The following is a 16,211-nucleotide window of genomic DNA, read 5'->3' as shown; positions in this document are numbered from 1 at the left end:
GCTCGGCGACAGATAATTTAAGTTAATTTACGATGAAAGATAACTGCGCGCGACGACGTGACAGATTGGGTTGCGAGATAGACACCGATCTCGTTAAAACTGAACGCAATCAAACAGTGTTACCATGTTAAATTATTAAAAATTTGATATTATTATAGCAAATTAAAATAAATCAGCAGAAAGTGGGGAATGGAGTGTCTTAACACTAAACTTTGCCCTGCTGTGTGCGGGATACAGCGTGAAGCAGATTTCTTTTTGTAGCGTTTTACGCCCTGTTCCCTCTGGCTAATATAGTTAAGTTTAGTTTTAAATTAAAATCATTTAAATCTCTTAATAATTCTGTTATATTAAACATACTAATTAATATAGAAAGAACATTGCAAAAAAATACAAATATTGATAAGAAAAAGTAAAATATAATACATTTTTTCAGTGTGACTATTTTAAGGGTAATGTTTACACTAACCGCATTAATCAAACAAACAACAATGACGAAGGCCTAATCTCTAGGATGTGGGATGACGTTGTCAGGAAAACTTATGAGAAATTTGAAATATTTTAACTAGTGACTACAGAATTAGGATTGTTAATCGCCTGCTCAGGTTTATAGCTTATCGTTAGTTTGTAAAAGGGCTAAGCGACCGCCTGCCAGGGGACGCCTTGGGAGGTCTGGAGTAACCAAATTAATAGCTACGGGCTTAGGCGGCAGAAACGCCACTTTCCTGGCCCGTGGGAATGCCTTTACGATATTAAACAGTATTAAGAATACCTCATTTTGAAATCTGAATTTGAACTAATTTTTTTTGACCTTTGACACTTTCATTCAAATCTACAAAACAAAAAAAAGTAATGTTTTCTTGTGTGTACCTGCTAGATATACGGGAGTGAATAACTATTCTTTCGGAATATATAAAATAAATAAAGCAATAATTAAAAAAAAAAAAAAAAACAACAGGATACTCAAACCAAACACCAAAAGTATATAAATATTCCATTCTGAATAAAATAATCATTGTGAGGAACATTTCAATGGATCGTTATATCGACACTAGTGTGAGATGGCCTTTTCCTCTATCACCTAAATGAGGTGCCTTTGTGCATATCGTTGAAAGTTAAAATGACATAACTTAAATCTTAAGAATGGGGATTTTATGCTGGTCTCATTCAAGAACAAATAACTGTTTAAAATATTCATATATTAAAAGACTCGTTGTTGTGAACCCTCGACGAGATAAAATAAACATTACAAGCCAAACAACTCGCAGCCTCATTCGCACCAGATAAGAAATTACTTGGAGCTATCTAAGTTCTTACAGAAATATCTATAGCACGAGGGGGTTGTCAAAACGATCTTTTTTTTGTAGCTTCACACTGTATCTCCTCTCGCATATAGCCGGGTAGGGATAAGGCTTTTCACCAAATTCTGAAGGCATTGCGTGTTGAGTGGAACTCAACACTGCGCTTTACTTGAATACCAGAGCGAAAAAATAAAAATATAATTTATTTCATTTCCTCGAGTGGAAATCGAACCCACAACTTGTCGCGTTAACAGTCACACGCTTGTGCTATTGCGCTAAGACCGACCAAACGATTTAATATTGATTGATTTAAAGTACTATTCGTATATGGCATACAGAACTATAATAATAATAGGGCCTCAATTTATACGTACACGTAATATCAATTTAACGGACTCGTATAGGTATATGAGCGTGGACGTTTCCGCGTTACTTTTAATTCACAGCGTACGCGACCATCGTACAAATGAAACATAATCAGTAGCTATGGAATTGATCAAATGTACGATTAACAATTCAACACCAATTGTTCACGGCCAACACGAAAATAACCGTCTGGGGTAATCAACATGGGGTAGACGTGGTATGGATATAACAGCAGTCGAATACATTATTGTGAGACCTTTGTACGTATAAAGGTTGAGGGTTCGATACCCACTCGAGGGAATGAATTATTACCTTTTCTCCCTCTGGCACCAAGGCAAAGGCCAGTGTTGAGTTCCGCCACTCAACACGCAATGCCTCGATAAACTCAGCGGAAAGTGAGGAACGGAGTATCTTAACACTAGATTCCCTCTGCCTACCTTGCTATATGCTGAATACGGCGTGAAGCTAATTTTTTTTTCTTTGTAGGTACATATATCGTACCAACCCATTGGGCCCCGGAAAGCAATGAGCACAAGAAGGCTTGTGATTTAGTGATCCTACGGAGTAACAAATTGAAAATTCTGGTCGTCTGGCCCAACTGAAAATCGTTTCCAATTAGTTATTCGGCCCACGTCTAATGGAACGGTCGTATAATCCCCAAGGGCGGTGGACAATAGTCTGGGGAGGCGTGGATGTACCGAGTACGCATATTCGGTGGGTACATTTGCATGCCCAAAACGGGACGTCTCACCGGCAGGTCCAAGGACATGTCTCGGCGCCGAGTTGATGTAATCAATGAAGATGTGACAAGAATAATAATTTGAATACAATTTTCGGTCTGTGCGATTAGTTATTATTATGACACACATTTATAACTATGAACGAAATAATAAATATGGTAGCTGGTAAGCCATAATGTTTTTTGTCTAGAGATTAAGCCAACACGTGCATTTACAGTGTGTGACACTACAAAAAAAAAGAGTGTGGGAATCGTGTAATTTTTATATAAGGTGTATGAAATCCTGTTTGTCCCCATATGGGAACATGGAATGTAAAATGAAACAATAGGCACTCACTTCCAGCCGGTGGAGTATCTCGAAAAGAGCCATATTTCGTTGCTGTGCGGTCGAAAACAATGGCAACGTTTACGCGCCCGTTGACAGTTGCACGGCCTCTGCAAAAAAAATAATCATTTAAAAATCACACGTTTAACAAAAAAATATATATAAGTACTAGCGGGCGCGCGCAGCTCCGCCTGCTTATTTGCACCCTTAGGTGTGAATTTTAAAAAACCATGAAACACGTGTTCAATGAAATATTTTTAAGAGTCTTAATTTCAAATTTTATAAAAATAAGTGGCAATTTGAAGATTTTTCCATACAAACTTTCAACCCCTTATTTACACCCCTAGGGGATGAATTAAAATAAACCACGAAACATGTATTCAATTAAATATTTTTAAGAGTCTAAATTTCAAATTTTATAAAAATCGGTGGCGATTTAAAGATTTTTTCATACAAACTTTTAACCCCTATTTCACACCTTTAGGGTTACAATTTTTCAAAATCCCTTCTAGTGGATGTCCAGATTGCAAAAGTAAACATCTGTCCAAATTTCACGTTTCTACGCACAGCGGTTACGGCTGTGCGAGCGTCTTACCTCAGTCAGTGAGGACAAGTCCTTTTATAAATATAGATTATCGCACAAAAGCATATCAATGTGATTTAAAAATTCAAATATCTTCATTTCCTTCTATGTAAAACGATAGCGCTGCCGATGTTCAAAGTCTGAAGAGAACTCGCACTGAGCCAGGAAATTACCAGTGAAATCAGTAAGGCTGATAGGGAAAGGAAGTCCGCAGCGGACAGCTGAGTAAAATAATTAAAATGCTAAAAACTCTAGAAAAATATTAAAATATCAATATTATTCAAATAATAAGAGAACGTCTCTAATATAAAATAATTATTTGAATGTTTATCTTCAAAATTTATTAATAAATTAATTTAACTTATCGAGTTAAACAATTTTATACCTTTGAACATAGCATTTAAATATTGACTTGTATACTCTTTTACTTAATTGAGTTTCATGTTATTATACTTACTCTCGTAAAGACTTGTTATTTTTATTTAGAACGTTTCTTTTGTTACAATAATTAAGCTATTCTATTACTACAGTAAGTAATTTTCATGGACTTATTTTGTGTACTAGATTCCCAGCAAACAGTTATTTTTGAATAGCTTCGTCCATATTTCTATTAGCTACAATTAATTTTAACTAAAGAAATTCTTCGATATTATCCTTTTTAATTTATTGTTTACTTGTTTAGATTAATATAATAAATAATACGAGTACAAAAACGTTCAATTTTTACGATCCTGTATCGAAACCGAAAGAGTAAAGTCCATTCCACCACTCCATTTCGATGAATGTCTGTCCGTTTGTTACCAGGCTGTATCTAGTGAACCGTGATAGTGTCAACATGAACTGTTTGTTGCCGCTATAACAAAAACCACAAAAACATCTAATAAAATAAATATTTAAGGAGGCTCCCTTACACCAAACGCGATATTTTTACGGACTTTTTAGATAATGGTACGGAACCATTACTGCGCGAGGTCCGACTCAATTTTGTCAGCATTTACACATTAAAGTGTAACTGTTCCAAGACCTAAGACACATTGCAACGATTGAACCTATACGCCCAAACGATAAACATTTATATTTATAGTAAAAACCTGTAAAAATATATTATTATAATAAACAAACATACAAATATCCATAAAATATACAAGCATTAACATAACACACTAAGATCAGACCCTTACAAGCACTTAGACACGCATACCGAAGCGGTAACAATAGACGTCTTACAACTGTAAGGATATTGTGGTGTTAAAGAACAATGAGGAGTTAACAGGATTTTATACGAAACTGTGTTCATATTCATACATGAGGTATAAAATTAAAGTTGGGTCTGAATACATTTATCCTTTGTTGGAAATGTGGTACCAGAAAAGATTACGGTTTAACGATGTGACTCTACGATTATAGTCTGCGAAATGGTCGAGCAACTAGATTATATAAATGGTTTCTATCAAAGATTTATATTTAACTTTATGGTGTATTATTTACTTGTGAAAATATTGGAAAACGACAAATATTAAAGACAGATAGAAATAGAAAAAAGGTAAAACTTTTTAGGCAAAAGTAACATTTTTAAAAATAAAACGTGAGATACTCCTAGATAAATATTTAGACTGTTTCTATTGTTTTTTCGACTTTTAACATCTACGTGCATAGCGTTTCAAAATGACAAACATTTATATTCAAATCCTGGTTTTTCTAGGAATTACAGCAAATACGCCGACGATGCCACATCCGATGGAATACTCATTTCGTATTCGTACACGTAAAACGTTAACGAAATGCAGAAAGAAATCTTATATACTGTTTTAGATTTACAACATAAAAAAGATAACACAAAAAAAATACATTTGTAAGCAACATAACTTCATTGTATTACTTTAGTCTATAGTTCTATACCATAGTCTATGGCATAGCCTATTATATTCTATGGAGATACCATACAATCAATGGTTTATGTAACATGTTTCGTATGTTATAAGTTAATTAATTTTGAATATAATCTTTTTTTTACCGTACAATCTCCTTTGTGTGTTCTCCATACAACGTGACATTGGCGAAGTAATTAGTGCTCAACTGGCACGCTAGAAGCGCCATGAATAAAGAACTGAGCTGAACTTAACTGAAGTTAATAAAGACTTTACTGTGCCTTTCCGTTAAAAATAAAATTCCCTTAAAAATAAAATTAATATCGAACAGTTTACATTAGTCTCATAATTAGTTCAATGTTACTGACGGGCAACAGTCGCTGCAAAAAGCTAAAACTGGCGAACCGTTAAATATTTACTGTGCGGTTCAAAACACACATTGCAACTTATTGAACTCTGAAACTAGAAGTCCAACTATTCACTAATTAAAGTTATTCCGGGATATATGTTAAGCGAAGCATTTATTATTATTTTTAATATTTTCTTTCACAATTAAATATTATTTATATGGTCACGCTGTATCCCGCACATAGCATGCCAGAAGGTATCTGGGAACCTAATGTTAATACATGTCGTTCTCATTAAGACATTAAGAAGCCGCGTTTAGGTTGATATTATAATATTATTTACTCTGTTATGTATATATTATGTATAACGATATAGAAAACATTAAACTGATTTGATTAATCTGCTTCGTTCAACAAATTAAAATAGGGATGCTATAAGCAAGTTAATAATGCCTCTTTTGCTTGAAAAAAGTTTCTATCGAGCTACGGATTTTAAGCCGTAGTTAACGTTACACAACATAAGCTCATAAGTATCCTTTAATAATCGCTCTTAAGCTACTTAATCAATATGATAACAAAAAAACCGGTTAAGTGCGAGTCGGACTGGCCACCGAGGCTTCCGTACAAATTTCGGGATTGTTTTATGCACTAATTTGTATGAAATAAATACTTTTTTTTATGAAATACATCTAATTTTTCACTCCGTTTTTTTCCTTTATTTGTATTGTAAGTTCTCAATTCGTGCCAAATTTCATAACTATACGTCAACGGGTAAAATCCTATAGGTTTTGATTACGCGGCGAATTTCATACAGAATATAACAAAATCGATGCTAGTATCTATAGATTGCGTTTACTCAAAATTTCAGTGCTACAAAAGTACCAGAATATTAATTTCAGCTTGACAAAAAAACAACAAAGTGATCCTACAAGGGTTCCATTTTTACCTTTTGAGGTACGGAACCCTAAAATATAATACAGCCAAGTGTTAAAATGGCAGGACTCTATTAAAACATTTAATTACATTTCGTATTCACCAACTAAAATGTTAAATTACACGCATAATGTAAAATGGAATGATTTAATTTACTGCACATTTACGGTCCATTAAAACGTAAATCTCATAAAAACTTTACATAAATATTTAAAAAAAAAATGCTTTTACGGACATCATTTAATGAATTTAAAACACATTTGAGAGGCTTTTAGTCGGTCGTGACGTTCACGTTTCAACCTACTATCAGCCATTTCGATTTCTGCGATGTCACTGCACGCACGCTTCTACTAATAGCTTGTTGGCTGAGCACGACCACTTCACATGTTCCCCACGTTTTCCAAGATTTTTCACAGAGTTTCCATTTAAAATTGATCGAGGGGATTTGCTACTCGGCACCCTAGATTTCGGTTGATGGAGTGTCTTTTAGAGAACAGATTGCTGACGCATGAAAAACGTATAAAGATTTGTCCAGACATTCTTTATATTTCCCTTTGTTTATTTATATAGATAATTTATTATAGTAAAATTAATTTTAATACAATTAACAAGGACGCATTCTCTAAATATTTCATAGGCGTCCCAAAGGCGACACTCAATCAACGGAATGACAGACTTATTAACGAATTTACGATATAGCTTATGTGGGCGGCTTCAAATTTGCATGGCTATGTTCAACTGGTACCAATTAATGTTCATTAACAGTGAAATAACTAAAATTTAAATTTGATTTTGATATAAAAATAAGAAAAATATCTATAATGTACAGCAGCGCGTACAATATATTTTTTTCTTTTTTTCCATTTGCTTTTTTGAATTGATTATATTCTTCTATTTTCCATTACACCAATTCCATTAATAATCTAACGTACATTATTAATGGAATTGGTCTAATGAACAAAAAGAAATATTTACAAAATTGGGTCAGCGCCTACAAAATAAAAGTAAAGTGACTATAAGATATTTTTTAAAGTAAATGTTTACCTTTAAATCGAGATCCATCACGAGATGCCTTCCAAAAGAGGTGCCACCAGTTTTCTGTATATGAAGGAACACCATGACATCATGGGCATTGAGATCGAATCGGAAGTCGTCGTGAAGGACTTCGTCATAGGAAATTCCTGGTTGAGCAATCACATCCGGCAAAGGACGTCCTGGAGCCTCCGCGTATGACAGTGCAAAAGATTCTGGCATTCGCTCCCTTGGTGTCATTGCACACATCTATAACAAAATATAATTTACCATATTTAATATAATTTACCATATTAATATATACTGTAGCTACATATATCTACATGTAAGTAGGCACAACTTTGTTCTAGCAATAATTAAAATAATTTTAGCATAGATTATTATATTTTTGCATGTAACAAAATCGTTTTAAAGACAGTAAAGTAGTAAATAGATTAGAATATACTTTAATATAATACAAAATATTATAATAAATTCAGTATAGAATCAGCTTCACGCTGTATCACGCACATAGCAAGCAGAGGGAACCTAGTTAAAACGCTCGGTTCCCCACTATAAAATCGCCAAAAAAACATTAAGCCAATTATTATATTTACATATACATTTATCCATAAATTTACGAATACTCTTCAATAATAAAGAGGGGACAGCCATCTAAACAAATCTTCAAAATAAAACAACTCAAAGGGAAACAAAAATATACTAAACGGGAACCTCATTCTAAAAAGTAACTAGCTGTAACGCCGATGTTTAGGGGAGCAACGAAGGTTAAGAGGGTGACGAGATAAAGAGCCTATCCGCACCCCCCTCTTGTTTGTTCACTCTAATGAAGTGGGCCGTACCTTCGCCCATTAATATACAGTCGCAATCAGCACTTCAGAGATATTCGGCCAAGGTTTGTATAGCACCTTGGTTACATTTGTTTTTACATACCCAATTGCTAATTCTCATTTATTTATTTTAGAAGTATATATTACTTTTGTAAGATTTGATATTTAATTAATATGCTAGGGACCAGCTCGTACTTAACAATAAGACAATAATATATAGATATTAAATATTGTTTTTAAACGATATTATTATTAGAAACCGAAAGTAATGCAGATTAGTAAATTAATAATTAAATAACTGAAATAAATAAATAGCCTGAACTTAAAAAGTATAATATGTATATTTTTTTAATGGTAATAGGGAGTTTTTCAGTTTTATTTTTTCAAAAAGCCATTAAATATTTTATTCGTAAACTACATGAGTCTGTTTCATTAACAAATTAATTTCGTTTGTAATCGCTACTTCGAAATTGTAGCCCTAGGGAGCATTTGTTTGAAATCACTTATAATTGAGCTTTCAGTTGTATAAATACCTTTAGGCGCTCATTTTCTATCAAAAATAAGTATAAAAAACATACTTATACTATATTTATTTATATATTTTTTATTTTTTATCTATACTACAGCTTATCTTTCTTCTTTTTTTGAGCATCATGCATTTCAGGTTTATTAGTCAGGCAGAGAGAACCTAGTGTTAATACACTCCGTTTTCCTCCACTTTCTGCTGAAATCTGAAGACATTACGTGTTGAGTAGCAAACACTGCGCTTTGCCTCCGACATTAGAGCAAAGAAAATGGAAATGTTAAATATTTCATTCCCTCGAATGGGAATCGAACTCACAACCTGTCGTGTGTCACTCTTTGCAAATTGAACATTTGAATTTATTTCATTTTATAAATTAATTAATCTAAGACTTGAAATAATTTAAAAATGAGATTCAATCATAAACTAAACTAAACATAGTTAAAACAAGTAAATTTAACCAAGCTTACCGCCCATAAATACCTATCACAAATAATTATTTGGCTGTGGTTCCTTTCCTATATAGAAATAAATATATTTTAAGCTAACCTCAACCATAAAAGGTACATTTTACTTGACCAGAATAACCAGCATACGGTGAGAACGATGCTCTACACCGTTTATTTCGGTCCTATCACTACAATAGGCTATTACTGTCCCATCTTTGGATGGACGTGAGCTTTATCTAAGACATCTGCACTAGAAATAGACTGCTTTCTCGTATATTGTACACGTTTCCGTCTTGTAGCGGCATGTTTAGAAGGCCGTTGGTATGTAATAATTAACATGATTTTATAATAATTATTTATACTTATAAGAAAACCGTAAATAAAAACGGATTGGTGTCTGCCTTTGGAAAAAAGATTATTATGAAGTAGTTGTTTTTGTCTGTTTGTCTGTGCGTTTGTTCAAGCTAATCTCCGAACGGTTTAGCCGATTTAATTGCAGTTTACACCATTATATTTTGACAAGCATCCCGTAACACTTAGTTTCTTTTATTTCAATCGGTTTATAATATAAATAAAAAACATATACGCCAAAATTGCTATAAATAACTATTTTATTTAATGAGCTTAAACTTTACTTTTCAATATAGGTACAGATATTGTTTTTAAAATTATATTTTTAATAGGTAGAAAACAAAGATTATGCATACTAGTAAATTAACAATTACTACACCACGCGGTCGAAGCCGTGAGAGGGTCGCTGCCGCTAGTACTAAATATGTTCATTTTAAACATATTTAGTAATAACTATGAGATAATATTACAAATCAATTTAAAATGTTATTTAATGACAGCTTCTTTTAAAAAGTAAGCTCATGCGCTCATCTATCATGCGGGTAAGTATCGGCTTACCATCGACACATCGACAGCCGCATCAATGCTAATATAATAATATATGAATAAAATACGATACCACACGGCGCCACAACTAACCTTATTAAATCAATGAGGATGTGTAATAGAAGTAGCCTTCCCATAATAAGCACGTCAAGGTTATCCTATTATTATCTACTTCACTTTTTTACTTTTAGGAGATGTAGGGGAACCTAAGTGTTAAGACCGTTCCCTACCGCCGAATTTTCGCGGCATTGTGTGTTGAATGGCCGAACTCAACGCCTTGTTGCCAGAGCGAAGAAATGAAAGTATTAATAAATAATAATACATTCTACCCGAGTGGGAATCGAACCTACAGTCACACGCGTACCACTACGGCACGACGGCTCTCCTTATACATATTCAAATAACAATAGCAACATCAAAATTATAAAGTAGATACTTAAAGAGATCCGCCATCAGAATATTCGGTTGTATGAGGGGACTAGGTACATAAAAGGAAACGTAGCTTAAAAGTTTTATACTAACGTTATGATAAACTCGTTCACTAAACAAAGCTGAAAACCTAATTTGTGCCGGAAAGAGATCAAAACTTAACGACAGTGACATCGCGTCGCTCAGGCTTTAGCTTAGAGAGACAAAAATATTTCTACAAAAAAAGATATAAAAGCTATTCCACGTGACGCGGCCATGCAGCTGATTCCATTTACTTCGGTGCAAAAGCATGTAGTATGTAAATGGGCGTTAGGTTTAAAAACCACATCCAAGTATACTTTATAAAATATATAATGGTGACAATATAACATTATATTACTTTATTTTATATTTTAAAAATAAGAATATAATATTTTTTTAGCTTCTCACCGTATTCCGCACATAGCAGAGGCAGTGGGAGCATAGTGTTAAAGTACTCTGTTCATCCACTTCACTATGGTTCCATAAGTCACTTCCGTTTCCCACTTTCAGCTAAATTCTGGAGTTTAGTGGACGGAACGTTACTAGAGCTAGGAAATTAAAATAGTCAATAGTTTATTTCTTTGAGTGGGAATCGAACCCACAACCTGTCTCGTTTATAATCGCACGGTTGCGCCGCTACGCCCCGACTAGCCTCTAACAACCTGGAATGTAAGTAATAAGTCTCCAATTTTCATGTTCTCCGTCTCTCCATCTTTTATATTTGTATTGAATAACAGGAATAGGTAGATTACATTAATCGACATCACATTATAAATAGAGATATAAAACAACGTAACGTAAATAGAGCAGAAAAAGGTACTTAAAAATATAATCATTATATCAAAGCTTATTTGAAAAACTTGTATAAGAGATGACATCAATCTCCATTTATCACAGAGGGAGATAAAAATAATGACGAAGTTATTCGTTCGGAAAGGTCAGCTCCTAGTCTACCATAGTTTATATTTATCTAATCAATGACATTTAAGCATCCCACCCACCAATAATAGAGGTTCAACTTGATTTATTCAGATATTTATAACGTGGCAAAACATTTACAGCCATCACCAGCCAACATTTGAGGCCAGTCGTGGCGTAGGAGCAGAGGTGTGACTGTAGACGCGACTGGTTGTGGGTTCGATCCCCACTCGAGGATGTGAAATATTTATTCAAATTTATTTTCATATCTTCGCTCTAGTGATAAAGCAAAAGCGCAACGCCTCCAGAATTCAGCGGAAAATGGGGAACTTAGTACCAAGACACTCCGTTCTTCACTCTGCTTATCATGGAAAAAGGCCATGATTTTGATTAAAAACATTTAGCTTTGTTCACGAGGCGTTGGTTGGGTATCCTGACCTGATGTTATCCCATCCATTATAATTCACTGCACAATCCACACTCACGGACGGCACAGCACATTCGCACCAAAAGAGGATAGCCAGTAGCCTTCCACCATCGTGCATAAATTGAGTACCGAACAAAATCGCAATTTCATTCTTTGTTTTCCAAACTGAATTTAAAGCGTATAACCAAAAGAGGAACTGGGAAGTGGTAAATCGAGTCGGTCGGGTCAAATTACTGGTTTGCACTAAAGTTGTCAGAAGTTCTTGCAATTTAAATTTGCTCTTTGGTTTTCTTAAAATATATCAAATTTACTTCTTAGGTATAGTTAAAATGATTTCAGTAATATAATGTGATTCAAACATTTGCCGATTTCATACAGATATTATGAAAGTTGTAATAAGACTCGTTATTAAGAAACAAGCCGTGGGAACATGGCTTAAAGTTGCTTTTATACACCTACTTAGCTCAAAACCTTTCGATAAAATCTCGAAAATAATAATTCGTCGTATTTAATTAAAATTTTTGGGCTAAATTTCAGTAACTGTAAGATTACTTTCTTAAAAAAAATATGAAAATATAAAAAAAAAATTAAGTAGGTACATTTTAAGACGTAGATTAATTAATTTGTAGAGGTAAAAGCGCGTGACTGTAACCGCGAAAGGTTGGGGGTTTGATTACCACCAAAGAAAATGATCAATCAATGATGATGATGAATTTCGCCAATCATCACGCAATGCCTTCAGAATTCAGCAGAAAATGGTGAACAGAAGTGTCTTAACACTACGTTCCCAGGATCCCTCTGCGTACTCTACTATGCGCGAAATACAGCGTGAAAAAAATGTTTAATTTGAACACGATCGCTGAGGAAAAGTGATTTCCATCACCAATGAGCAGAACCATGGTTGACACAACCAATATGGAACTTGAACGACGAGTGTCCAGTCCATATATGGTGGCAAATCCTATTCCAATTCGATGAGGGCAACAAAGCTACAGGTAACAAGATTTACCGTTACTCTTGTTTTATGCAACGGAGGGCTTTCTTCGTGAATTTACTAAATAATGATGAACATCAAAAATTTTATTATAAGAAATACTTATTTCATAATAAGATTTTATTATAAGTATATATTTATAAATTAAACATATAAAATAACCTTGGTGCGATTTAATGTTCAAAACTGATAAAATCAAATATGCACGAAACATTTAATAAATATTAATTATAGAGTCCAAAATAAAGTATGAGCTTACGTACTCAATTATTGATCGACCTTTTAATTTACGAAATGCATTTATTCTTGAAAACCTTAGTCTCAGCACTTTGAAAATAGAGCAAAAGGCCTTTACCAAACGAGATATTTATTCAATACAAACAAAATGCTAGAATTCACGGGAAAGTATTTAATATAAAATCAAATCAAGCCAGCTTCATGCTGTATTCCGCACAACAGCTTAGGCAGAAGAAACCTAGCGTTAAGACACTCCGTTCCCCACTTTCTACGTATATTTTCGAGGCATTACAGGTCAAGTAGCGGAGCTCAACGCCGGTCTTTTGCCTTGGTGCCAGAACGAAGAAAAGAAAATATTAATTAATAATAATTCATTCTCTCGAGTGGGGATCGAACCCACAACCTTTTGCCCCTGCACCACGGCAGCTCTTGTCAATTACGGCATTTCATTAGTAACTTAACAAAAACGTACAAGAATAAAGTGAGTGTTTTTGTAATATTTCTAATAACTTAAGCGCAAAGAAAATTATATCATTGTCATCATCTCTTAAGCGTCACGTGGCGTATGTAATTAAATAATAAATGGCGCAGATATCTAACAAACGTTAACCAATACACGCAAACTTTTTCAATTGAAATTAAATGATAGAAAATATGTATAAAGAAATTATATAATATTATTCTGTCAATTTAGGTGATATATGCACAACTACGAAAACCACAGACGCGTCTAAATATATCAAAATAAAAACGAATTATTTTTTCCTATTATCTTAAATTCATTAGTTGTCAAATCCCAAGCTAGCAACCACAACTAACATACATGTTGCCTTATAATACGAATATAAGCTGCTTAAAAGGGGTTGCAAACGGGTTTTTTGCTACTAGCTGGTTGCGAAACGCAAATACAAATGAAAACCACTTGCATGGCTGCCACCCTCTTTAATTAGTGAAGTAGAGTACAACTGGGACTTTTAAATAAGTCACGCGATTATTTAGTCCTGGCAGTGGCAAATTTTTATTTATTTTTAAAAGATTTTACATTTAAATGTAATATTATTTTTATGTCATAATTATCATTACTTAACTACTGTTACCATGCTTAACGTTTTTGACAAAGTTGCACAATTTAAAATGAAAATTTTGATTTTTTTGCATTATACTGCTGTACAATTGCCACAAAGAATTACAGCAAAAGAAAAATTTAAAAAAATACTACTACAATTTTAATTGTTTAAAACAATGAAATGATTTTTTTAATGTAATTCTTACCAAAATAAATGATGGGCATGTCAAAAGAGAAGGTTAAAAGGAGATCGAAATAATCATTCATCTGGCTTTTTTAAATAAAATTACAAATATATACATATACTACAGACTTCTATATATACTATGTACTGTATATATTATATATATTTCTGTATATACTATATACTAAATGAAAACTCTGCTTTAGACTTGTAGTTTATCTTTGTCGAGATGTGCATTTACTATTTGTTTTAAAGCTCAATTATAAATGTAGAATTATTGTAGACTGCTTAAATTAATAATATATTGTCAGAGTATTTTTAATATATATTTATAATAAATAACAGTTTTGCTATAATTCTAAGGTAAATAAGGTAAATAACAATAAACAACAACAACAACAACTAGATTGTTTATTTACTCTATTTTTTTTAATATTAATCATAATTCATATTTAAAATAAAATTAATTAATTTCAATTTTATTTAAGGATTAATATGTTTTATATTACATATCACTAAAATATTTTTCCTGATTTAATGCATCTATAAATACAATGGATAATAGATGGATTATAAATATATGTAATGTGAAATAGTGGAGCCGTTTTGTATACAATTAGTATTATTTTTTGTTGCTAATAATAAGATTGCTAAAATATTTATAATATTCAACAACTGCAAGTATATTTTAACAAACATTCCTTTTCTACTAATTCATAATTAAATTTAACTGCTATAAATATAATAATTTACAACATACTGAACATATAATAAGCAAATAAGAAAAAGTAAAATTACCTGGTCTGGACAGAAATATCCAAATGCCACCATACCAAACAGTGAAAGTAGTAAACAGAAGAGTATCACTTTACGTAGCTTAGATCTTGGCTCCATTTTCATAATCTCATATGCACCACTAGGAAGGATAAGGGCAAATTCACTATCTACTTGCACAGAAACACTTTTTTGCATTTCGGATGAATGCATGTCTCATTTTTGATTTTTTTTAAACGATCACTCACTTTTGTCTTTTATATTTCATATTGTACGAATTAATTCGAGATCTTGCCCAGAACTCAAATAATATCATATATTTTTTAGTATCTGATAATGATACGAGTTCGATAACATTGTTTTGATATCACATAAGCCGCGTTGTTTCAGCGGCAGTGCCAATACTACAATGCGAGTCTAGAGCATCGATGGTGAGTGGTGACTAGGACACTAAGAGTATATACTCGCAAATGACAGAACACCAACTGAACATAAACACACGGCATTTTGTTCCTCAAACATATATTTTAACAACCTTAAACGACACACAGGTGGTAAACACTTTAAACTAGTCGATCACGGTAAATTTTTCGTTTATGGATCTCGTTATAAAAGTAGTAAACATAAATAAATAGGGCTCATTTTCAGCGTTTTATAACAGTATTGACATTTGACATAAGACATTACGTGCTTGACATATGTCATGTTAGAGTTGCATTAAAATGCATAAAAGAAGAATAAGAAAGTAAGAGAGATGGATATTCTATAAAACTGTATATTTGATATTAGACATACACGTATATAATTGATTTTTAGCATATATACGATATATGAACCTGTATGAAGATTTCTATTAATATGATTTACATATCTCGCTAAATTTAGAAATATTTTAATTTTTATGATACCTATATTATAATTATGAACGTACTTGTAGTGGTAATTTATAATACCATACCTAAAAAAATATT

At 32.8% G+C, this 16,211-nt stretch overlaps 1 protein-coding gene across 1 annotated transcript in view; it reads right to left on the bottom strand.

The window, feature by feature from the left end:
- Hs6st (heparan sulfate 6-O-sulfotransferase) overlaps nucleotides 1–15,921 on the bottom strand; it is an 80,523-nt gene extending 64,602 nt beyond the window's left edge. The window contains exons 1-3 of the mRNA XM_085192396.1: nucleotides 15,265–15,921; nucleotides 7,504–7,740; nucleotides 2,741–2,838 (exon numbers count right to left, since the gene is read on the bottom strand). Of these exons, the coding sequence (XP_085048522.1) occupies nucleotides 2,741–2,838; nucleotides 7,504–7,740; nucleotides 15,265–15,453 (524 nt within the window). The 5' untranslated portion in view covers nucleotides 15,454–15,921. The remainder of the gene's footprint in view (nucleotides 1–2,740; nucleotides 2,839–7,503; nucleotides 7,741–15,264) is intronic.
- Nucleotides 15,922–16,211: the final 290 nt, after the last annotated feature.

The sequence above is a fragment of the Heliconius melpomene genome, chromosome 11, assembly GCF_056956725.1.
Source record: "Heliconius melpomene rosina isolate 202511_hmr_F chromosome 11, ASM5695672v1, whole genome shotgun sequence".
In the NCBI taxonomy this organism is placed as follows: Eukaryota; Metazoa; Arthropoda; class Insecta; order Lepidoptera; family Nymphalidae; genus Heliconius; species Heliconius melpomene.
This window is presented reverse-complemented; position numbering and strand designations above follow the sequence as displayed.